This window comes from Rana temporaria, chromosome 3, assembly GCF_905171775.1.
Source record: "Rana temporaria chromosome 3, aRanTem1.1, whole genome shotgun sequence".
NCBI classification, from domain to species: Eukaryota; Metazoa; Chordata; class Amphibia; order Anura; family Ranidae; genus Rana; species Rana temporaria.
Genome location: NC_053491.1, coordinates 154591044 through 154616979, shown reverse-complemented (window position 1 = coordinate 154616979; position 25936 = coordinate 154591044). Strand labels below are relative to the sequence as shown.

The 25936-nt window shown below is 42.1% G+C and overlaps 1 protein-coding gene across 1 annotated transcript in view; it reads left to right on the top strand.

Annotated features, from left to right (window-relative positions):
• The first annotated feature begins 1198 nt into the window (after positions 1–1198).
• HDAC10 (histone deacetylase 10) overlaps positions 1199–25936 on the top strand; it is a 73185-nt gene continuing 48447 nt past the window's right edge. The window contains exons 1-8 of the mRNA XM_040343680.1: positions 1199–1307; positions 8545–8611; positions 11766–11900; positions 12417–12513; positions 14204–14301; positions 15855–15959; positions 23109–23177; positions 25395–25521. Coding sequence (XP_040199614.1) covers positions 1271–1307; positions 8545–8611; positions 11766–11900; positions 12417–12513; positions 14204–14301; positions 15855–15959; positions 23109–23177; positions 25395–25521 — 735 coding nt within the window. The 5' untranslated portion in view covers positions 1199–1270. The remainder of the gene's footprint in view (positions 1308–8544; positions 8612–11765; positions 11901–12416; positions 12514–14203; positions 14302–15854; positions 15960–23108; positions 23178–25394; positions 25522–25936) is intronic.

The following is a 25936-nucleotide window of genomic DNA, read 5'->3' as shown; positions in this document are numbered from 1 at the left end:
CAGAGTGCATCAAATACACACCAGAGTGCCACAAAATGCATCAGTAACATATCGGGTGCCTTGAAATGCATCAGTGACACACCTGGGTGCCTCGAACTGCATCAGTGACACACCAGAGTGCCTCTAAACGCATCAGGAACACACAAGAGTGCCTCTAAACGCATCAACAACACACCAGAGTGCCTCTAAATGCATCAAAAACATACCAGAGTGCCTCTAAACACATCAGTGACACACCAGGATGCCTCTAAACGCATTAAAAATACACCAGAGTGCCTCTAAAAGCATCAGTAACACACCAGCATGCCTTCAAACGCATTAGTGACACACTAGCGTGCCTCTAAACACATCCACAACACACCAGAGTGCCTCAACGCATCAGGAACATACCAGAGTGCCTCTAAACGCATTAGTGACACACAAGAGTGTGAAGAAACAGATGGTGCAGGTCAAAAATAAACCATGACAAAAATATTTAAGTTAAAAGTGATCACATAAATAAAAGCAGTATAGGGTGCTGTAAAGCGGAAACGACGTGTTTCGGCTTAGAGAGCCGTCACCGCCGCCGTGGCTTCTGGGAGTTGAAGTCCGCGACCTCCTCCGAGACAGGCGATTGACGCGCCGCTCGGACTCGAGTGAAGCCACAACAAGAAAGAAAATGTAAGTGGGCGGCTCCTCCTGGCGCTCCTAACAATACTACTGTCACTGTGAGTGTGTTTGCTACGCATACGGAGCTTTGGCACGGATGAAGAAGAGGAGGAGGGAGGGAAGCCCTCTGACACTTCGGCGCCGGGACAAGTCTCGGCAGGCTAAATTAGCCGGGACTAGGTCCTATTTGACGGGACTGTCCCGTTAAAAATGGGACAGTTGGCAAGTATGTAGCACCCTGCGTTCCAGTTCACATGTGAGAGTCGATCACTTACCTAGAGTGGCATTCACTTTGATTGTACCTGGGCACTGTGTGTGCCCATCACCAGACTGTAATAAACTGAGCTCCAGGGTGAGTTGTATCTGCTATTCAGTTGGCTGCTTGCAGGTATGTGCTGGGAAACACCCAGCTGGGAGTACCTCTGTCATGGCTGGGGTCCTTTCGGGACGGGTACCTTTCTGCACGGCTGTATACAAGGCTAGCAGCTAAATGAATAGACCTCCAAGGAATGTTATCTTAAGGTTGCCACTAGGTGGAGCTCTAATGTTTACAGTGTAACCACAAGGAAATGATGCCATCTAGCTGACGTTAAACTTTGAATACAAGAGAGAATAATAACACATGTCCTGTGCTCTGCAGTCTGCTCTGCCTGATATAGGTTAGTTATACTTTTATTATGTTATCCTTGTACACTCCTATGATATGTTAGTTCCTGCATGTAGTATTCTGTATGTTAGTAGTAGTATTGGTGTGCTCTTCCTGCTGTCACTATACTGGAAGTGATAGTCTGTATGTTGTGATTCTTTTCTGTTTATTATACTTTTACACTGACAATGCAAGTGAGCAACTCCCATTCTTCTGTGCTCTCCTCTACTTTCTACAGTCCTGAATCCTTCTCACACCTCACCCTTTTCTGTAGCCTCTGACTTCGGAGTCTCTACAATGAGGGCACATGCACTTTAATGGATGGGTGAGGACAGGTAGACCTGGAAGGCGCCCATCCCTCCTTAAAGGCACACTGAACACCCAGCAGATCGCACAATGGCAGCAAAGGTGTCAGTGTGTTGCCTGAACAATATAATCAAAACACAAACAGGGTGCCCCGTCCCCACCTATAACTGGTCTATTGCAGCAAGGAGCACTGGCAGGGCCACGCATGTCAAACGAATGCAAGGAGCTTTCCAAGCACAAGCTAGCGACTAACCGAATTTACATGTCTAACAGTATGCATTAAGAACAGGGGTTCAGATCTGCACACATTTGCAAAAACATGCTGAAAGGGTCACTAAAGGAACATTTTTTTTTGCTGAAATGACTGTTTACAGGGTATAGAGACATAAAAGTTAACTGATTCCTTTTAAAAATGATTACAAATAGATAAAAAATCAATCATATAATGTGCCTGTAGGTTAGTTTCACTTTTAAACTGGTTTCATGTTCCTGTGAACTAGAGAGACACACAGAACAAAAACAAACAAATCCAGGGCAGTGTTTTGTTTTTAAAATGAATCTGATTGGTTCTGTTAAGTTTTAGACACACAGTAATGACAGCTCAGACCACCGTGAAAAGCTCCCAGTACGATGGTTATAAGGAAAAAGACAACCAGGAAGTGTGGAGATCAGAGCAGAATTACAGCTACTTCAAAGCAAAAACGAACAATGAGGACATGAAACCAGTACTGCAGTAAGGTAAAGGAAGCTATTTAGCTTAAAAAAAAAAAATCCTTTAGTGACCCTTTAAGCTGCAGGTCCCGTCAAGGCACCCTGTTTTCTGTAGTCCCCTAACTCTGACTTCTGTTCTTAATGCATATTGTTAGACAGGCCAATTTGGTTGGTTGGTAAGTTTGAGCTTGGAAATCTCTTTGTATTTGTTTGACATGTGTGGAACTTCCAGTGCTCCTTGCTGTAATAGACCAGTTATAGGTGGGGACAGTGGACACTTGTTCATGTCACTTCTATGCGGGTCTGCATATTAATCACAGGCGTTCCTGCACTTGCATCAGAAATGTGCTGCTGTGTAGCAAATGCGTGGGGGTGTCAATATTTCAGAAACGCATAACACTACCTGTGCGGCTGTTTCGGAAAACATTCATGGACCTTTTTACCTGCATTTCTCACAGGTAACAGCAGCCCAGCAAATGTGGCCACAGAAAAATGAGTGTGAACTTAGGCAGGCCATACTTTTTTTTGTGTTCAAGTTTAATTTTTCCCCTTTCACACATTCAACGTTGAATCCTCCCTCTTTGTCCTCTGACAGCAGAAAGCCTTTACCGCTATCCGAATACAACGATGTTGCCAGGTATAGCTGGAGGCACCAATTGAGTGAGAAAAACCTGATGGGCTGGTTGTAGAGAGGTTGATCAGTAGTAAGGATGAGCTCTGGCGTGTTCGCATAGTACACGTGCAGAGCCCGCCAGGAAGTCTGCACAGCGATGCGCTAATCACAGCCATGTAGACATGTCCCGATTTCTGCAGCCGAGCATCAGACAATGTCTCCCTGGCTGTGATTAGCGCAGCGCTGTGCAGACTTCCTGGCGGGCTCTGCACGTGTACTATGCGAACACGCCAGAGCTCATGCTTAATCAGTAGATCAACTTCTGTACAGCTAGGGTGGCCATACATGGATCGAAATTCAGCTGGTCCCTGCTGATCTGGCCAAAGTTCGATCCATGTATGGCCAGCTTTAGTCTTTTAAAACATCTGAGATTGAGCACAGTGTCAGTACTTTCTAGTTAAACAGTGCTTATATCCAATGCTTTCATCACTTCCTATAGGCCCCTTTCACACTACTGCGACTTTAGGGAATGCCTGTGTAAGTGGCATCAAAATCGGACCAAAGTAGTGCAGGGACTACTTTGAGGTCGGAACGACTTAAAGTCATACTTCTATGAATGGTTGTCATTGGAAACTACTTGTCATGCTACTTTGCCATCACAAATCGTGGGACAAGTCGTATAAGTGTGAAAGGGGCCTTAATCAAATTACTGTTCTTCTCTGCCCCCCCTCCCTCATGAATGCTCTATGGTCACATTTGCATGTACTGTAGTCTTTAAAACTATAGCGTAACATGGTTTCGTATTGAAAGCACTCCCACCCCTCCTTTTAAAAGAACGCCCTTCATCTGAATATTCACACCCAATCCCTCCCAGCACACAACACAGGGCTAGATGGCTGTGCAGGCAGACTGAGCTGTAATTTGGAGAAAGGATCTGAGCACAAACACAGCTTTGTGTTTATGTCTTTGATTTGGCTGGGTAAATGCATCAAAGAGATGCTAAAGCTGACTATAAACTGCAAATTTTGGACAGTTTCTCAGAAACTGGCAAGTTTGCTCAGTGGGTGGGCCTTTTGGCTGCCTCCTGCCCAAAATCCTTTGCTTAAAAAATTCAGAGGAGGTGGGCGGAAATTTGTCAGCCAAATATTCCTTCGCTGCATAGCTATTTGGGTATTTTGACAGTTGCTGGGGCCGGCTGTCAAAAAAACAACGGCCGCAAACGGAGATTCGTTCATCTGTGCTGTACAGCATTGATGGAATCTGTTATCGGTATATCAGGCATGTTTAGATACTAGTCCAAACCCACCTGAGCTATCCCACCGAGAAGCTATCACTGTGGATTGTCACTCATAAGCTACCAAAGCATTGTCGGCCCTTGAATACATGTGGCTGCGGGGTGGGGAGTGCCTCAGCAGCTTACGAGTGACAATCCGCAGTGACCGCTTCTTGGTTGGATAGCTCAGGTGACTTTAAGCTAGAATCCAAACACACCTGAGCTCATACTTGCAGTGTATGGCCAGCCTAAGAGAATGCAATTTTGATCCCACATTAATACATTTAATCCTCCATTGCAGAATATCATGTGTAGCGCCTGTGTACTTTATGGTACTGGTGCCAGTTAAATTTAAAGGTAGATCAGAGTTTAGTTAAACTCTAATCAAGATTGTTAAGTGCAAAACAGGGTCTCTGTCTCAGCTTGGCTGTGCTGTGGGCTTATTCTGTTGTGCCAGGGTGTTCTTCCAGTCCCGGTGCTGCAGGTGGCAGCAGTGGAGTCAAGGTTTGGGTGCTCTTTCCCAGCAGCCAATCAGGACTGTTTGTCCTCGCTGTGCATACTGGGGAGGGGTATTTATGAGGCAGACGCCATTGGTTCGGGGTCTTTTTCGTCTAGTGTGGCACCCACCCTCAGGGTGGCCACATCACGGCGCCCCGTTGTTATGACCTACCTGTCCGGGGCATGCGTTCAGTGCAGTGTTCCTGGTTCCGGGACCATGTTGGCCCGGAGTATCTGAACAGTGACGGGAATCCAGTGAGTGACTGGGTTCCCACCTTTTGAAGATCCCAAGCTGTACTGCTGTTTGGTGGGGAGTCAGTCTGAGGAGCGCCATTGAGAGGCTGGCGGTCCAAAAGGGCCTGGACAAACCACCGGGGATCGAGGTAGCCGGACACTGAGGGATTGATCACCTGTCAGTCGGTACCTGAGTGACAAGTTGAAGGAGATCCAGGCGTAACTCACCTAAGGAGGGATACCTCCAAGAATTCAATCCAGAGAGGGCCTGTGGCAGAGGTGTCTTTCTGAGGGTCACACGAGGGGGGGTCTGTGGCAGAGACTTTCTCCTCAAGTTCAAGTCCATCAAGGAGGGTCTGTGGCAGAGACCTCATCCTACAATTTTCCGAGTGATACTCCGGCTGCCAGGTCAGTGAGAAAGGCCTGTCCGGGTACACTAAACCCACTCTGGCGGGAGTGGCGCATAGAAGTGTTACGCTTGGGAGCAGGACTGTTTCCTATCATTACGCCTGAATCTGCTGTTCTCCATTCTTCTTCAACTTTGCTTTCCTTACCACAAGTTTATTGTTTTTACCCGGCTGGGTAATAAGGAGCACAGCAAAGAGCACCTGTCGTGGACATTCCTTTACATCTACTATATACAATACGCATCATTCATCCCTAGGAATTTCGGAGGAGCCAAGAGGTAATACGCTGCCCAAAAATCCAGCAGCTCCTCTTGGGGTAGTGCTACACATAGATCAAAAAAAAACAAAAAACTTTACAGTAAATCCTATGACCCCTTTCACACTGGGACATTTTTCAGGCGCTTTGGCATTAAAAAAAAGCGCCTGAAAGAAGCCTCATCTGCAATCCCAATGTAAAAACCTGAGTGCTTTCAGAGCTCTTTCACAATGACCGCGCCCGAAAAACTCTGGTAAAGCTCTGCTAAGACCCCTTTCATACTGGGGCGTTTTTCAGGCGATTTGGCGTTTAAAAAAAAAAGCATCTCAATGGGAGGGGGCACTTCACCGCTCCTAAAGCGCTGCAAAGAAGCTGCTTGCAGGACTTTTTTTGACGCCCTGCCAGCGCAACGCCTCGCCCCAGTGTGAAAGCACTCGGGTTTTCACATAGGCATTGCAGATGCAGCTTCTTTCAGGCGCTTTTTTTTAACGCTAAGACCCCTTTCACACTGGGGCATTTTTCAGGCGCTTTTGTGTGAAAGCACTCAGGCTTTCACATTGGAATTTCAGATACAGCTTCTTTTAGGCGCTTTACAGGTGCTTTTTTTTTTTAACGCTTAAAGTGGTAGTAAAGTCTTTACTACCACTTTTACCTACAGGCTATAATAAGGGTTACCTGTAGGTATAAAGAATATCTCCTAAACCTGTAAGGTTTAGGAGATATTCCCCTCGCAATGCCCTGCTGATTGCAGCGGCGCATGCGCAGCGGGTATCCTCGGCTAAAGGGCCGGCAGCCGCCGTACCTTGCCGGAATGAAGTCCCCCAAGCACATGCGCGGGAGTGACGACATCGCCGCTCCAGCCAATCACAGCGCTGGAGCCGCGATACCCGGAAGACACGCCAAGGCAAGATGACATCTCGCTCGGCGTGGACCAGGTAAGTTCTCCACACCTAAGTATTTCATAATGAGCTAGTATGCGGTGCATACTAGCTCATTATGCCTTTGCCTTTCGGGTGTAAAGGGGGGGAAAAAAAATTCTGGGTATACAACCTCTTTAAGCGCCTGAAAAACGCCCCAGTGTGAAAGGGGTCGAATAGAGAAGATGTGCATACTCCTTATTCTGGCAATCTTATGAATTCTAAATTCCCACTGACATGTCTGTATGAATGCTGGGAAATGTAGTTTCTAAAAAAAATTCCAGAGCTTCCCGGAACACAAATTGGAAACCAGACTGAACAATAATTATTATAAAGGACATGAAGATAAAAGTCTTGTTTACACCACAAACTTTGTGTTCTTTGTGCAGTTTTGCATGTGCACTTACATGTGTTTATAATGCATTTGCATTATTTATGTTTGTCACTGAAATTCAGGGACCATTAGGAGTTAGGGAACTAGGCTTTGTGCGAATGGACCCTATCAGGCCAGATTACACCACAATGCTGTGTGCTGAAAAAAAAATGACATGAATTACTTTTTCTCAGTGCAGGGTAAAGTGAGCCACAGCATTGCATCGCCCTGCGGCCAGTAGAACTTAAAGAGGAGTTCTGCCCGCCCCTTTAAGAATTAAAAGTCAGCAGCTACACATACTGTATCTTTTGACTTTTAACATTAGGACACTTGCCTGTCCTGGAGTCCAGCGATGTCGGCACCGCAGCCGATGTTTACTGGTCGGGTGCTGCCGCCGCCATTGCTGGTAAGAAGACCTGGCAGTGTAGCCTTTTGGCTTTACGGCTGGGTCCCTACTGTGCATGCAGGAAGTGCGCTGCTCTCTCTCACTGGCCTGGCAGAAGGGGGAGGAGGGAGGCCGAGCTGCTGAAGTACTTTGCTGTGGCCCAGTCTCCCGGAAGTAGGGACAGAGTACCTGTAAAAGGGGCCAAATGTGGCTCCGGGGGGGAGGGGGGGAGGCAAAGCAGATAAGCGGAAGTTCTACTTTTGGGTGGAATTCCGTTTTACAGAAGTGTAGCCAAAGATATTTTAGCTGTATTTCTACTATGGGTCACAAGGGTGCAGTTCATTCTGCACTACTGTGACTCATATTCAGCTGACAGTGTTGCTGTCACAGAGCCAGTCCAGGCTCTGAAAAGATCCCGACCATATGGTTGAGTGAGTGCTAGACAGTAGAGCAGAGAGCCAGTGATCGACAGTCATGGCTCTCTACTCAGAGCAGAGGGGGAGAACTGAGCGATCAGCTGTCTTGATTTCTCAGTTCTTTATGCAGAGCTGGCAGGGAACATATGCAGCATAGAATCAATGCTGCATCCACCTAGGTGAGTATAATACATTTTTTCCTCATAGCCCAGACTTCTCTTTTAAAGCTTATCTTTGGTCAAAATGTTACATGTGAACATTCTTGAAGTTTTGTAAACGTACTTTCTGAAGATCCCCACACACTTACTTTCTTGCATTCCGTGACACACATTTCCTGTGCCCTATGAATAGGCACTGCTATGTCACACATTTCTGATTCTGCCTTCTGAACTACAGAGGTGCCGAGAGGAGGAATTTCTAGAGATGAAGTCATATAGCAGTCACTGCTTGTAGACAGCAAGGTTCAATGGCATATGTAGTCTTTAGAAATAGAAAGTAAACAGCAGAACAGATGCTGCAAGGCATGCAGGAAATTGTGGAAATAGATAGATGGCAGACAAGCAGCGCTCACAACGTCAAAGGACATTTTTCAAATAAACTTATATTGGATTGTACAGTAAGTAATAACTATTGCTATTGCAATTCTGATGTTATGCAGTGTATGCATAATGTCAGCATCACTGTTATCACACCGCACTCCAGCTGCTGGTGTGAATGGGCAATACTACAGCACTGGATAACTCAACCATTCTGTCAACAGAAAAAAATATTATTATATAATTCAATCTCCCCCCCCCCCCCCCCCCCTGTATTCCTGGTCAAGATGGAATTTGATAACGACATGCGTTTGGCATTTTTCAGCAATGGCTTCTTCAACGGCCTTGGTTTATGATGAAGAAATGACAAGCTATAAGCTGCTTTGGGACAAGTAAGTAAAAATCATAACAATATTGTATGTTCTATCATGTAATGTATAATGCACGTGCTATCCTGCATAATCGTTTGTTAAAGCGAAACTAAGCACATGAGATAAAAAATGACTAGATGTTTTTTTTTTTTTTTTTGGCAGAAGAGGCATTCAAATCTCTTTTGCAAAACAAAAAAAAAAACACTTCTTCCCTCTTTCCCCAGCAATTAAAGTGGATGTAAACCCTCACATATACCCAGTGAAGTGAAAAGCCTCTGATGAAACACACGGATGAAACAAATCTCCCTACATAAGTTTTACATGTATATCTGCAGTCATATATATATATATATATATATATATATATATATATATATATATATATATATATATATATATATATATATATATATATATATATATATATATATATATATATATATATATATATATATATATATATATATATATATATATATATATATTATATCTCCTTTAGAAAGTGCACACCCTGTTACAGATTTTCTCTTCCTGATCAGCACTGGGAGTGGATTATTGACATACAGCTAAGGCAGCTGATTGGAGGAAAGGCACATACCACCACTCCACATGGGTAAAGAAAGGAATGTGCAGAGCTGTGCTGTGAGAAGGCAAGCTTTCTGCTAATCTATTTATAGAAACCTCACACGACACAAATTTCAGGCTGCTTTTACCTCCTGTGTTGGAGAACTTGTCAGAAGTTATCAGGCTGATAGCAGAGCTACGGAGCAGCAGAATGGGACTCAGTGCTTTGAAGAGAGATGAGAAAACGCTACAGATATATTTGCCCAGCTCAAATTTCATGAATCGGGTTCACATTCACTTTAATTTCTTTATTTTTGTGTGTTTACTACATGGAGTATATGCAATGCATACTTCTCATTCCTAGCATCTGTAAAATGGTTAGAATGGAGCAGAGGATGATGTAACTCCGGCACAGGTTTGCAGGATCCAGATGATGCAGGATCTAGAAGTGGTGGAGATGTCACCAGTGACTGTTAGCCTGGACTTGCCACCAGTGCTGGAGGGGACTCTAGTGGGTAAGTTTTCCGTATTGGGCTTACCAACCAAATGGTCTTAAAGTGGTTCTAAAGGCGGAAGGCTTTTTACCCTGACGCATTCTATGCTTTAATTAAAAAAAAAAAAAAATTCAGTTTTCAGGCCTCTCCTATACTCACCTGAGCTCAATCTTGAGCCAGTGCTGTGCCCGAGACCAGCGGTTCTAACCCATTCTCTGTCTTACAAAAACATGGAATATCCAGGCTCAAACTTACCGACCAAGCAGCAACCAATCAAATTCATCTGTCTAACAGTGTGCGTTAAAAACAGAGGTTTAGTTGAATGCATTTGCAAATGCATGTGTAAGCTGCAGGCCTCTGTATACTGCAGTCCCAACTATAACATTGCATTTTAAGTCTCCTCAGTAGGAGCACATGACTGCTGATAGATAGATAAGGGGCAGGAGCACACTAAACACCCAGCACATGGAAGCAAAGGTGCCAGTGCGCTGCCTGACCACAATGACATGAATACAACAAACAAAAGTCACTGCCCCTACCTATGACTGGTCTATACAATAAGGAGCGCTGGAAAGGGCGCATATACATACATACATACATACATACATACATACTGAGGAGACTTAAAATGCAATGTTATAGTTAGGACTGCAGTATACAGAGAGCCTTGACGGGGTCTGCAGCTTACACACGCATTTGCAAATGCGTGCAACTAAACCTCTGTTTTTAACGCACACTGTTAGACAGGTAAATTTGGTTGGTTGCTGATTGGTCGGTAAGTTTGAGCCTGGATATTCCATGTCTTTGTATGTATATGCGCCCTTTCCAGCGATCCTTATTGTATAGACCAGTCATAGGTAGGGGCAGTGACTTTTGTTTTTTCCATTCTCTATCTTCACAGCCTGTTGGGAGAAAGTGGGGGTGGGGTCAAGCTGCACTATGACTGTGTCAATAGACAGACAGAGCGTGGCTCAGGATAGAGTTCACATGAGTGCCCGATAGCAAGCAACTTGCTATGGAGGCACCCAGAAGGGAGTAGAAGCCAGGAGCGCCAGCTGGGGATCCCAAGAAGAGGAAGACCATTGCACAGAGCAGGTAACCATGTTTTTCTTTTTTATAACTTTTCCCTTTTGCAATAACAATAGGTTTTGCTTTCATAAAGTGTTTCTTGTGCTACAGTATGTTCCTTAACACAATGTAGGCAGGTGGCACTCTGTCAGGCTAGCAGGACAGAGGCGTAAGACAGCAGTGGTACAATCACTCACTTCCTTATTTGGGAAGTAAACAAAGCTGTCAGGTGACTACTGTTGCTTACCTTTGCTGCTAGGGAAGCCTGTCAGAGGGCTTTTATGTCCTCTGTACAGGACTCTCAGTGGCCATCTTGGGGGAACTTTTGTCCTGATTGAGCACAAATTCTACTGAGATTTTACTAAATATACTGTTGGCTGCACCCGCAGTGTGAAAGTAGACATAGAGAGGAACCTGTCTAGCCGGGACAGTTGGGTTTAGTGTAAGTGAAAGGTTCCTGCAGTACAGGATAGTTTTTTTAGAGACCTTCTGGATTGTTCTACATTGTCCCTGGACTGGGTGAAAAGCACTGCAGCTCCATTGCTCATATACCAGTCAGATGCTTCTATATGAACCAGTGACGTAAGCGAGGCAGCGATAACTTCCTCATCTGGGTCCTGTTTCTCAGCTGGGAGGAATCTAGCTTAAGGATGCAAACTTCTAGCAGCCAGTCCATGTAAGCACTGTGGTATTCTGTATTTATTGCTGAAGATATTTAGTGCCTATGCCATTAAGTGCCTTGCTTTTTAAACCTATTTGAACATTTATTCTAATTTTCATTTTCCAACACACGCACGCACGCACGCACACACGCACACACTTTGTGAAGTCGATGCCTGAACCCTCTGTGGATCCAAGCTGTGCTCCAATGCTTTGATCTAGCTTTTCTCTGGGCAGCTTGAGCCACATGTGTACAACTTTGTTTGTCCCTGTCACTGAACACCAGACCAGGAAATAGCCATATGCCATTCGTTCTCTGCAGTGTGCACCTTTTTATATGGTGGTTGATGTATTGGAATGTACTCATTATTTTTTCTATTAATTTCCAGTGCAGAGTGTGCTATTGAAGTCCCTGAAAGAATATCCCTCTCCTACAAGAGGCTACAGCATTATGGACTTGCAGAGAGATGTGTACAATTGCCAGTCAGGGAGGCTACAGAGGAGGAAATAATGTTAATTCACAGGTATGTAACCTAAGGCGAGTTCACACTGGTAGGACATGACAGTGGTACTATTGTGGATCTGACTTTATTTTCGACTTTGATCCCAACAATACCAGGCCCTTTGAGTCTGGTATGGATTTTGAGGGGAAACCCCATGGCAAAAAAAGAAAAAGTGAGAGTCCCCCTCAAGATCCAGAACAGACCCTTATCCGAGCATGCAGCCAGCAGGTCAGAAAGGGGGGTGGAGGGCCGCAGAGAGCGAGCCCCCCTCTTGGACCATACCAGGCCACGTGCCCTCTCAACATGGGTAGGAGTTTTGAGACAGGGGAGGCTATGCACCTCCCCACCCCAAAACACCTTTTCCCATGCTGATGGGGACAGGGGCCTCTTCCCCACAACCCTTGGATGGTGGCTGTGGGGGTCTGCGGGCAGGGGGCTTATCAGACACATTCCACAGTTTTGTCTATGCTGAATTTTTGTGAAAATTAATAAGGATCTCAGTTTTCTGATTTTTTTTTTTTTCATATTTAATTTTAGCCCAGAATACCTTGAAGTAGTGAAGAGCACACAGACCATGGAGGTAGAAGAACTCAGGAAGACTTCAGAGAAGTATATTGCTGCGTTCTTTCATCCGGTATTATCACAGAATAATTCTAAGAATATATAAATGATGTAACACGATTACATAAGTGACCATTTTCATAATGATTGTATAACATTCATGGAGAGATGTGTATAAATCCCATAAGACTACCAGAAAAGGATTGAGATGAAGGTGTATGTGTGGGTGTAGGGATGTATTTTAAAGCACGTAGCTGATTTTCTTCTCTAAATCCCTTTAGAAGGGAAAAAAAAAGCTGCCAGTTTGATGTCTCCTTTTGCTAGCCGTGGCAGCTTACACAGACAGATCACATATACTGCAAATCTATGGAAATTACAGGTTTACAAGATCAGGCGCATACAGGGTGGTGTGGTCGCAGACCAGGTTGTCATTTTTATGACAGCAGTTGGGAGACAGGGACAAAGGGGGTTATTTACGAAAGGTAAATCCACTTTGCACTGCAAGTGCACTTGGAAGTGCAGTCGCTGTAAATCCAGAGGGGTAGATCTGAAATGCGGGGAAGCTCTGCTGATTTTATCATCCAATCATGTGCAAGCTAAAATGCTGTTTTTTATTTTCCTTGTATGTGAAACCCCCCCCCCCCCCCCCCGGATCTACAGCGACTGCAATTCCAAGTGCACTTGCAGTGCAAAGTGGATTTGCCTTTCGTAAATAACCCCCAAAGTGTTGTCACACCATAACAGGATATGTCTGAATAAGGACCTTGTGTATTACATAACTTCCAGGTTTACAGGTGTCATTCCTTGGCTACTGTAGCTAAGGATGCAGCTAATCAAACAGTCTTTTGCTCAGTTAGCTGCAGGGGAGTCATTGTAAATCTAATAGACTGCCAATGTCTCCACAAAGAGGACCCATCGCTTGCCCATGCTATCACATGGGAGGCTTGTTGGCCCCCTTGTGCTAGCAACAAAGTTAAATGAAACAAAAAAAAAAAAAGAATAAAACAAATAAAATAAAATGTAGAAGCAACCCCCCTCACACTTGTGCACACCCCAATTCAAACACACAGTGCAGAGTATGCATGTGTATGCTATCATAAATTATGCCACACATCACATATAGGGTATCACTGCAAATGTCAGAGCAGTAATTCCAGGGCCCAGTTGGCTCTAAACTGATAACATGTAAAGGCTTTTAAAGTGCCTTTGGGTACCATAGTTTTTCATGGTTTCACTGGAGCACTCTGTTTTTTTTTGTTTTTTTTCTTTGTTTGGCAGTCTATTCACTCGACGCTAACATCTTTTATAGTTTTATCAATAATTGGGTATTAAAATTAACTTTAGTGTAGTTTTTCCTAAAAAAAAAAGTGCATTTAATAAACATTTGCACATATTATGTACGGCATAAACGCAGCTACCAACATTTTATTCCACAAAGCCTCCAGTTTCTGAAAATGTAATTGTTTAATAGTTTAAGATCCTTTCCGGGAAATAATGATAAAAACATTTCCCCCGGTAGAGAAGACTTCTTTTTTTATTCTCTTGATACTTCTCCCCCTATACTTTTGAAGCCGTTGTCTAATAGTTCTTAACGTTAATTGTGTGTGTGTAATATATATATATATATATATATATATATATATATATATATATATATATATATATATATATATATATATATATATATATATATATATATATATATATATATATATATATATATATATATATATATATTGTACCTTTTTTTTTTTTTTGTATAGAATTCATACCGCTGTGCTAAGCTGTCTCTTGGTGGCACGTTGCAGCTTGTTGATGCTGTGATGTCAGGGGAAGTATGCAATGGATTGGCTCTTATAAGGTAATATAAGACTGCAGATGTGTGTGGTTATTACTAAAGTATGATAGTGTAGAGAAATCTCTGCAGATTGTATAATGTGTGCTACAATGTTCTCATCCACTTTCCACTGGCCGGTTGTAGTACTTTTAGAACGTTGTTATATTCCCCAGAAGCCACAGGTGGCGTGTACAGCCAGCCATAGAAGTGCATGGCTGTAGAGGCCTGTATCTGGGACAATACTGTTTCTTTTTTGCTTCAGCGTTTACTCTTGCATGCATGTATGTTGTATTTTTCGAACTTTGAAGTTTTGCCTAAAGAAAGTATGTATACGCTTGTGTAAATGCAGATGCTAAAGAAATCTGAGTTTACACAAGTATAAGTGCCTGCAGTTTATGCTAGGGCCCCCTTCTGCTTGTATATTACTGTGTGCGTGGTACTCTAAATTTAAAAGAAGGAAGTTTGGGACTTTAAATGAGGTACATAAGTGGAATGATGGATATTTTTAGAAAATAGCAAGTTTATTAAAGTTATACAGATATCTTGGCCAGCAGGCTCCATATAAAGATATGAGTTAACAGCAAATATTATTAAAATTAGCTAAATCACAGCATGTTGTGGTGACATAATGCATCTAGGATAGCCTATAGATACTGAAAGGCTCATTGGCTCGGCGCGTTTCAGCGACTTTATCGCAGATGCATTTGGTCTGAAAAAAACATTAAACATAAGTATTAGGGCCAGTAAAATGGATCTTAGAAAATTCAAATGGGATAGGGGGAATGAGAGGAAAAACGGGGCAGATAGAGATAAATAGGAAGGAAAAAAATCCACCCTCCGACTTACACGTTGTAACACTTAGTGTGCTGGTGGCGCCACAATGGCGGCAGTCGTCAAGTATCCCTCCCGGGAGCTGACGGGACGAGGAGCCCCCAGGAAACTGGGCACCGAACATCGGACCCCCAACGTGATGGTAAACACCCACAAAGGCACTGGTGACGATGCCAGGGGGTGAGCTGGGACGATACACCCACAGCTAGTCTAACACCTTTGTCATCCCATTCCTATGCACTCCTCTACTACCATGCTCATCATCATGAGCCGCCACACATGCACATCATCCACACTCTTATCTACCCTGACTCCCAGGGTGCAAGGCTCCTGATGGGGACATAGGTTTACATGGTCTGCCTAGCCAGAAGGCCTAGCAGACCCCATTCTTCTAGGACAACCAAAGCCATCCATCGAATACTAGGTCAATGGAGCTCTCCCAAAGCGACCCCCCCCCCCCCCCTCAGAGACAGGGGAAGAAGGAACCTGAGGGCCACACATCCTCCCCCTAGATTTTAGGGAAAGCCCGAGGACTCGCACCCCTCATCGGTGAGAAAACACACACACAAAAGTGAAAGTAGTGACAAACTGGGAGAAAATAATAGAAAATAATAAAATAATAGAAAATAAAAAAAGTGACTGTGCAGATTTTGCCCTGGCTAGGCCTGATTTTGTAGTCTTCTGTTACATACACTACTATGGTTACATTGTGTAATTTAAAGATGTGCAATATTATTTGTTTCCAGACCTCCAGGACATCACAGTCAACCAAGTGAGAGCAATGGATTTTGTGTTTTCAATAATGTTGCTGTAGCTGCTAAATATGCCAAAAACAAATACAATCTTCAGAGGTAAATATTATTAATAGAATGTGTTATTTTATTATTCTACAGTTGAAATGGAAAAAAAATGAGCTGTAAGTAATTATTAAACATTTATATACACCAACAGATAAAATCTGCTAGTTTAATATGTTTACGTCAACCTCCCCTCTAGCAGGTTGGTGTGCCTGGGTATCGATTCATAATGGTGTCTCTCTTGAATGGTTTGGACCTCCAACATTGTTCCCACCTTGGTCACTCACTGCTGATGCGACTCTGTTGTTATATCATCAGCTCACATGTTGGAGCACCAGCATTTTCTTTATCCGTTGCTGGCAGGTGTTTTCTTTGTTCTATAGGTTTTATCAGAGTTTTTTTGTCACAGAATGGGCACAGGAACTCATACCTGCCCCACAGGGATAGTTGCGAGTTGACGAATTGTGGGTTCTGTGTCAAATGGTGGTTGTGACCAAATTGCACCCACAGTGGGAAGGTCTTAAATTGTAAAATTAAACCAGGAGTGTGTAGGGTTGAGGAGTGTGTTGCATGTGGTTTAAGCGTGCACTACGCACATAGTGCTAGGTTTAACAGTGTGCTGTGCACAGGGTTCAATACAAAAAGAGTTACCACATCTCAGGGAGTGAGTGTATGATGCCACATCTCAGATACTTCAAGAACAACGTATGAAGGATCGCTTTCTAAAATTAAGGGACTTTTAAGGCACCATACTAAAACAATATTTATTCAATCACATTAAAACAAACAGTGGAATAATGCATAACAATTGCATAGAAGTCACAAATATAATAATGCACCAAATATTAAAATCAATACAAATGCATAAATAAGATAAATAACACTGGTTGGTGCCGACACATTTTGCAGTCCACAACGTGGAATTTCTTAAAGAGGAAGTAAACCCTGATGGGTTTTACTTCCTCTTTGTTTCCCTGCAAAGGTAAAGCATAATGGGCATCACGTAGTAGACCATTATGTGTCACTTACCTGAAATCGCCGCTGTCCCCTGTTCCACAAAGCATCCATCTTTCACCCCCTTCTTTCCGGGTATCACGGCTCCGGCAAATCACAGCGCGGGAGCCACCAGTCACGGCACAATCGTCTTTTCTAGAGTGCGCCGTTGTCTACAGCGCATGCACTGTAGACATTGGCGCCAGTCTCTTTTGTAAATATCTACTAAACCGTGGAGGTTCAGGAGATATTTCGAGCACCTACAAGTAAGCCTTAATCTAGGCTTACCTGTAGGTAAAAGTAGTTGTAAAGGGTTAACAACCACTTTTAAAGGTTGAAAAACATTTTAAGAATACAGATATCATCACAATTTAGATAAAACTAGGGTTGAAAAAACTAATTGTCATAATAGATTATGAAAATAGTTGTCAACTATTTTCATTAACGATTAGTTGGTCAGCCGATTAGTTGAACTGAATACAGAATGCATTATCTGTTTGTCAAAATATTCAGTGCAGCACACATACAACTCAGTACATCGTCCATACATGTCAGTAAGCTTGTGAATGTGTGAGGAGCAATGCCTCATGGGACATGTAGTCCTGGCAAGGAGAAGGAAGTGATTTTAAAGGCAGATGTTGTTTTTTTGTGTTTTTTTTTTTTTTTTTTTTTTTTACGTTGCTATAGGGGAACTCTAAATTATACTTTGCGGCTTGCTATAAGGGCCCTCTGAAAACAGGAGGAGCAAGAAGCGCCGACAGGGCCCCCCCAGAAATAGAAGTACGAGTGCTGATACTTTTTCTCAAGTACTCCCTGATATCAATTATTGATATCTAATTTTTTTTTTGTCGTGACAATATTTTTTTAGACTAATGGAAAAATTATTACCATTCCTTTTTATAATTATGAAGAACAGTTCTTCTGTGACTTTGAAATCACGCTACTTCAGCTGCAGGTAAGTGCGAGTTGGAACTCCGATTTCATTGCAACTTCATTTAACAGAAGTCTATGCAAGTCGATGATCGCAAAAAAGGTATCGTTTTTTGTATCGGTGCATTTGCACAAGTGCATATGTGATATAGCAAGTTATGTCATGATATAACTGCTTTAGGCTTACCATAGCATTTGACATATATTTGTCAACCGCTAGCTCTTGGGGAAGATGGCAAGCACAAGATCTGAATATCAATTCCCCAAAAAGGCATAGCATAGGGCAGGGATATGCAATTAGCGGACCTCCAGATGTTGCCAAACTACAAGTCCCATGAGGCATAGCGAGACTCTGACAGCATCAAGCATGACACCCAGAGGCAGAGGCATGATGGGACTTGTAGTTTGGCAACAGCTGGAGGTCCGCTAATTGCTTATCCCTGGCATAGGGGAAGGTAAGGGTTCAGGAGTCCTGCTTATGTGTTTACAAGTAACAATAGTGAGCATCTTGCCAGTGCCCGGGGTGGCAGAACTACGTTCCGCCATGTTCCAGCTGAAAAACATCCCCTGGGTTTTATATCAATAAGAAATATGTTTATAATTCTCTTCGTCATTTACATATCATTTACATATCCTGTGCTTTATATTTTTTAACAGTTAAAGCAGCTCGCTATAGAAGCCACAAAGCACATAAAAACATATGAACATTGGTTTGAATCTTTTATCTGTCATTTAATTTTTTTTCTTACAATTTGATATCCATTTTTTTTTGTAGCCTTTATTGAAAAAAGGACAGCACTACAAGTCACAGCAAAGTGAAATAAAATAAAACCCAACTACTGACGCGTTTCGCACTAACACTAGTGACTAAGCAGCCTCGGCTCTCCCTTGTCTCTCCCCCCTCATTGGCTCAGACAGCAGCGGGAGCCAGCTCCCACTATTGTCAGTTACAGCCAGTAAGCTAAAGAGGAGAGAGCGGAGCTAGGGCCGAGCTGTGATCTCTGTGAATAGACACACAGAGCAGCGGTTTAGGAGCAAGCCTGCTCGGGTGTCCCTGTTGCAAGCTGCTTGCTTTGGTGGCAGGAGGAGGGGCCAGAAGCCCCGGCAGAGAACCTGAGAGGAAGAGGACTGTAAGTATGGCATGTTTGTTATTTTTTAAATATAAAAACTTCCTTTTTATATCAGTTCAATTGAACAAGCTGAAGTTAGAAGCTGATTGGTTACCATACACAGCTGTGCCAGATTGCTCTAGTTTTAGTTAATCTCCACCTATGTGTTTATTAATAAGTAATGATGAAAGTATTGCCAAATAAAAGTGGAAATATAAAAATTGTTCTGGTACATAATGAGTATATAAAATACAAATATGAGAACTGAAGTGGTTAAAAGAGACAAGTATATATTTTTTAAAAATTGTCCTTTTAGGAAATGAACCTCAGTCCTTCAATGCAGTCCACCTGGAGAAATACTTACCTTCATTTTCGATCCAGTGATCTTTACTGTGTGGCCCTACCTGGAGCCACAGTCTTATTTTAGAAAGCATCCCCACTGGGTCCTCCTTCATCCTGCCAATGCACACTGTGGTCCCATTCATTCCTATAGGTAGCCATACTCATTGTGGACTGCAAAGCATGTTTTTTTTACAGAGCACACATGCGCAGGAGGAAAAAGACCAAGTGGGGATGCTTTCTGAAACGAGGCTCTGTGACTCCGGGCAGGACCACACAACGAAGATTGCTGTATCTTGGACGTAAGTATTTCTATATGTGAACTACATTCCCCTGAGAAGAGTGCATATCTTAAAGTAGTTGTAAATGGAGGGCCCGTGGGACCCAGAAGCTCTTACAAAATATGAGCCAGGGAATAATGGACATATCTTAGATTGCTTGTAATCCACAATATATTCAAGGATGTCTGTAAGAACCATTTACAGGTTGTTGATTCTGAACTCAACAGGTTAATTAAAAGAGTGACTCATTCAATGTGGGAACACAGACTGTTAGGTGTTAATGTCGTCTGCTACTGTGATGTAAATTAATCTTAGTATGGCTTCTAAGAACCTTTCATTGTGTTGTGTCAATTGACACTGTATTGTGTGAAGTTCTATTGATGATAAATGTGTATTGTATAGCAGGTGTCTATCTTGAAAGGTCAAATCTCTGAGTCACCTTGTCTGGGTAAATGATTAGTTAATTAGCTCATGTAAATTATGTCTACTAAAGGAATGTGTATTGAATAGCAGGTAAGAGGTCCATCTTGAAAGGTCATATCTCGAAGTCACCTTGTCTGGGTAAATGATTAGTTAATTAGCTCATCTAAATTAGAGCTGGTGCCAGAAGGTCTACCAAAAAAGATGTGTATCGGGCTCCTTGTGTCATGTTGTGGGTGGAGTTGAGTCATTGTTCATTGTGGTTCCTCACTGTATATAAGAGCCTGATTTTCCCATTAAAGAGTCTATTCGTTTTGAACCAGAGAACAGAGCTGTGTCTCGTTACTGGGAGAATTCGTATGGGTCGTGTTCGTTTGCCTGACTGTGGAGTGTCGATAGCTGTCTTGGGTTCGCAATGGAATCATATTAAACGGCGTTAACCCCTGTCCCATTTGGGGTTCCGTTACAGTAGTTGTAACCTCAAAAATTTAAAATGAGCAAAGCATATCCTTCTGTAATGTGTTCTTGCCACGATTCAAAGAACTGAGTGGTTTATGTCTGCAGTGTCCTTCCTCTTCTATTTGCATGAGTACTTTCTGACAGGCTGTGCTGATTCCCAGGGATGGAGGTGAGGGGTACTCCAGTACATAGCCTGTAATTGACAGCCTCAGCTGTTTAGTGCATGTTTCCATATGAGAGTAAGGCCTCAAATTACACTCTGCACTCCTAGTAGAGCTGTGCAGTGTGTGACATCAAATCCTGCCTCTGCCTCTGGAAGCTCAGAGAAGCTTTGTAAATTTTCAAATTTAGATGTATATGGAGAAGAGATGGTGCAGATAAACAGGTACAACTTATGTGCGAGGATTTGTCTCATCTGTATATCACCTGAGGCTATTCACCTCTCTGGGTATATGTAGGGTTTACACTTAAACCTTTTAATGGACCACTTCCTGTACCAAAAGCATCATTGACTGTTAACTGAAAGGTAAAGTGACGAGCGCAATGAATATGACTAAGTAATCAAAGTGTTAATCAGTGAACATTGATAATAAACTAAAATTGAAACAAAGTGCTAAAAAATATAAAAACATCAATAATGAATAAAAACGTTCAGCCAGCAAGTGGCCAGTGAAAAAAAAAAAAAAAAAAAGTGTGCACAAAAATAGCTGCAAAAGTCAGCAGGCAAACATAAATATGAAGCCTAAATCAGTCCTGGAATAATAGGCTAACAATACAGCCTTTATACGTGCATAAAAGTGTAGGAAGTTCCATAAAGACAAAAATAAATATAAACTTCTCCAATAGTGATAAACAAATGTTTAAAATCTTCTCATGTGGGTCTTCAAATAATGTGGGCTCACAATGCGCTTACCTTCCCAAGGTAGTAATCAAGCCGTGATTAAATGGATATCCACAAGGGGTGTTGTTGAATCTGCAACTAGCTGTGGATGTTCAGGGCGTCCTGTATAATCCAATGTTTGTAGGCTCCAGATTTCTATTTGGCAGCGGTGGTGCTCAGCATGGGGAAATAAAAAAGGTAGCTTCCCATAGTGTAGTAAACCAAGGCTACTTTATTGGTAAAAACGCTAACAAGTGCATTTTAAAAGATCAAAGAAAACGAAACTAAGAAACAGCTGATGACAGCTTACTGATGTATTGCTTCAAAAATCAGTCCGTCCCTTACATGTTACACCACGTCACGTGGCTTCATCAGACCTCTGATGAAGCCACGTGACGTGGTGTAACATGTAAGGGACGGACTGATTTTTGAAGCAATACATCAGTAAGCTGTCATCAGCTGTTTCTTAGTTTCGTTTTCTTTGATCTTTTAAAATGCACTTGTTAGCGTTTTTACCAATAAAGTAGCCTTGGTTTACTACACTATGGGAAGCTACCTTTTTTATTTCCCCATGCTGAGCACCACCGCTGCCAAATAGAAATCTGGAGCCTACAAACATTGGATTATACAGGACGCCCTGAACATCCACAGCTAGTTGCAGATTCAACAACACCCCTTGTGGATATCCATTTAATCACGGCTTGATTACTACCTTGGGAAGGTAAGCGCATTGTGAGCCCACATTATTTGAAGACCCACATGAGAAGATTTTAAACATTTGTTTATCACTATTGGAGAAGTTTATATTTATTTTTGTCTTTATGGAACTTCCTACACTTTTATGCACGTATAAAGGCTGTATTGTTAGCCTATTATTCCAGGACTGATTTAGGCTTCATATTTATGTTTGCCTGCTGACTTTTGCAGCTATTTTTGTGCACACTTTTTTTTTTTTTTTTTTTCACTGGCCACTTGCTGGCTGAACGTTTTTATTCATTATTGATGTTTTTATATTTTTTAGCACTTTGTTTCAATTTTAGTTTATTATCAATGTTCACTGATTAACACTTTGATTACTTAGTCATATTCATTGCGCTCGTCACTTTACCTTTCACTATTTTATTGTATTTCTATTTGATATTTATACATTATTAGATTGAGCAGCATCATCACTTTTAGTTCATTACTATTATTTTACTTCACATCTTAAGCTTTACTAGGTAGGCGCAAGAGCACCCTCACTTTATCATTGACTGTTAACTGTTAATGCATTTGTTGTTTGCTGTCATGATATTTTACTTCAGCCGTACTATTGTTCACCTTTCATGCCAAAAAGAACAATCACATCTTGGTGAACGAAGTCAACTCTGTATGCTGTAAAAAAAAAAAAAAATTGAAGTCTAAGTTATGTAATTCTAACAGTAACAGTGGTATCAAAGTGACTTTGCAGTGGTTCTGCACAGAGCAGCCCTGATCCTGGCCCCTTCCGTTCCCAAGCCGCAGCTCAGTGGCTTTGATTGACAGCAGCGGGAGCCAATGACTCGCATTGCTTTCTCAGCCAGTGAGGAGGAAGAGTCCCCGGAGAGCCGAAACACTTGTGCACATCGCTGGATTGAGATGGGACTCGTGTAAGTATTGAGGGGGGGGGGGGGGCTGGGGTGTGATGCCTGATGGTAAAAAACCTTGAGCCTTTAGAATCACTTTAACAATTATGTATACTGTTATGTGACTTGTTCTGAAACGGGTTTGTTTTTTTTGTTTTTTTTAATCTAACTATACAATTTTGTTACAGAATTTTGATTGTTGATTGGGACATTCACCATGGACAAGGGATCCAGTACATCTTTGAAGATGATCCAAGGTGCATGCTAAGTATTGTAATCCTATCTTCTACTATCGCATAAAATGTGTTAATTGCCTCAGCACAGAACTATAAATAGAAGGTTGATCACGCTTATAAGCAACAAGCATTTAGCTTTATAAATATTGCATTTCAAAGGTAAAATCCTATTTGGAGTACAACTCAAAATACTACTGTTTCAAATTCTTTGCTCCCTAGATAGGTGATCCTAAATGCTGCTGTGAATGGTGCTCACGTTGTAACTTATACTCTGTAACATTCTCCTATGAGCCCAAGCTACTGTGATGATGCACCTCCAGGGGGTGTGTTTGTGACAGGGTAGGGCTCACAGGAAGTGGGTTGAATGACACTGGGCATCATTTAACTTAAAAAGGCCTGGGGCTGAAGGACAGATGGAGGACCAACACTATGTAAAAGGCAAGCATTGCAATTCACTGTTAACAAGAAGAGTTGGGCAGCTCCCGCTCTCTGCCTCCCGTCCTCTACCCTGCTGTGAGTTCAACGGTGGTGGCAGACAGGCAAGTACATACTGAGAAGGAATCCACCCTGCCATGCCTCTTACCCTCTGTTGTGCTGTGTTGAGGCAGGACTGTGAATGGGAAGAGTTGTAACTGCAGTTGGGACAGTGGTTTATTGGGGGCTGTGTATGGGGAGGTGGGAGCTGTGATTTGCAAGAGGGACTGTGATGTGAGGAAGGGGGTTGGAAATTACCAAATCTTACATGACCCAAATATAGCCCCATATCTGGCTGCGTTGGAGGAGCTGATATGTTCTATTTAATAAGAGATGAACGTAGAGAACTAAATACTACATCCACAGGAAAGAATGGAGGAGGTACATTAGAAATAGGGTGGAGAGGGAATGGAACGGAAAAAAAAATTGGGGGGCAGAATATAATCAACCAAAAAGTAACATAGGCTCTCCTGTAAGTCCAGCTTATCCATCAGTAGAAAGGTAATTGCAGTGGTCTTGAGAATGGAAAAAAAAAAGTCTTCCACTTCTTCTGTTTCTCTTCCTCTTTTTTCGCTTCATAGTTGCCACATTTATTAGATACTACCAATGGCTACCCTTTTTTAATAAAAAAAAAAACATTTTTGGCTTTTGGGAGTGTTATACAGTAAATTTGGATAATATATTATGAAATAAAAGTTTTTTTAGAGAGTATTTTAAAAATTAGGCCACATGATGGACAACAAAGTCAATTTGTGGTGGGATTTAGTCATGATGGATTGGTAAGTAATGAAGAATTTGTGAAGCGAGCAGGGGTGACAGTGATAAAAACTAATATAGTTCATCGAAGGATAAAGAATAACAGAGCAGGACATTTTTTTTTTTTGTATGGCATTACTACTTGACTGTAGTTTACAGCATACAACAATTGGGGAACAAGGGGTGGTCTACATGCTGCAGTGCCCATGTGGTCTGCAGTAAGTGTGCCACACCACTAAGACATTGTCCAAAGCGTAGGCTGAATTTTAATTATGTGAGAGCTTTTATAGCTTTAATAAGAGTTTAGTTACAGTAAGTGCTATGAGTTCTCTCTATTTGTCTTGAATGTGAGTTCTCTCTATTTGTCTTGAATGTATCATCTGACCTGGGAGATAAAGTGACAGTGAGAGTAAACCTCAGGGGAAAGGATCCATTTATTTTTTTTATTTTTTTTCTGGACCATGTGTTTATTGGTCACTAGGTCCTATAAAATAAGGTGAGATCACAACTGCTGATTGCTAGGAGTGGAGCACATTGGTGAATCTTCAGTGTTGGTTGGAGCTGCACACAGGATTGATGATTTTTATTGAAAATCACAGTACAATATAGCAGTGCGGAAACTGTTATTGGACATTTATGAATTTTTACTTTTGGGTGAAGAAGATAACTTTTACTCATGTTGGCCAGTACATGGATGTGGTGTGTGGACATGATTATTGGTTGTTTTTATTTATATACACTGTAAATTGATTACATGTTTGTTGTGTATTAGTATTATAGAACCACATTTGTATAATACTGAGATGGCATTTTGTCACCATTATTGTCTTACCTTTTCTCATTAAAGTTACTTTACCAGCAGTAATGAATGCAAACAATATTTTGTGGTGGGGAATTCTAGAAGTTGGATTTTTTTAGTTCATTCTGCTAATATGAATCTAGAGCACAGCATCCTGTGTGATGATTTATTGCCCTTTTATTTTGACTGCATCTCATTTTGTACTGTAGTGTCCTGTACTTTTCCTGGCATCGATATGAACATGGATCATTCTGGCCAAATCTGCGTGAGTCGGATTATGATTTTATTGGAAAAGGAAAAGGAACAGGGTACAATATAAATCTTCCATGGAACCAGGTACACAGTTCAGGGTTCTTTTAGAAATGTTATTCCTGTTTGACAATTGAGCATAATATAAACTAAAGAACAAAGTGCACAATATCAACACTAGTAGATGTGTTGAGAGCAATTCTGTCCCGCAATTGAATTTGTTCTAGCCATTTATGGCTCCCTAAATTTAGGTAATGTCTAATGCACTGCACATAGCCAGATATCACAGTTTCTCAAATGTAGTGTGTGTAGTTTTACTTTCAGCAGCCTGCGCTGTAAAAAAAATTTTTTCATTTGTTTGATGTGTAAACAGATTAAACTTTAATAACTTCAACCCCGGGAGATTTTACCCCCTTAATAAAATAACCAGGCCATTTTTTGCGATATGGCACTGCATTACTTTACAAACTGACAATTGCGTGGTCGTGCAAAGCTGTACCCA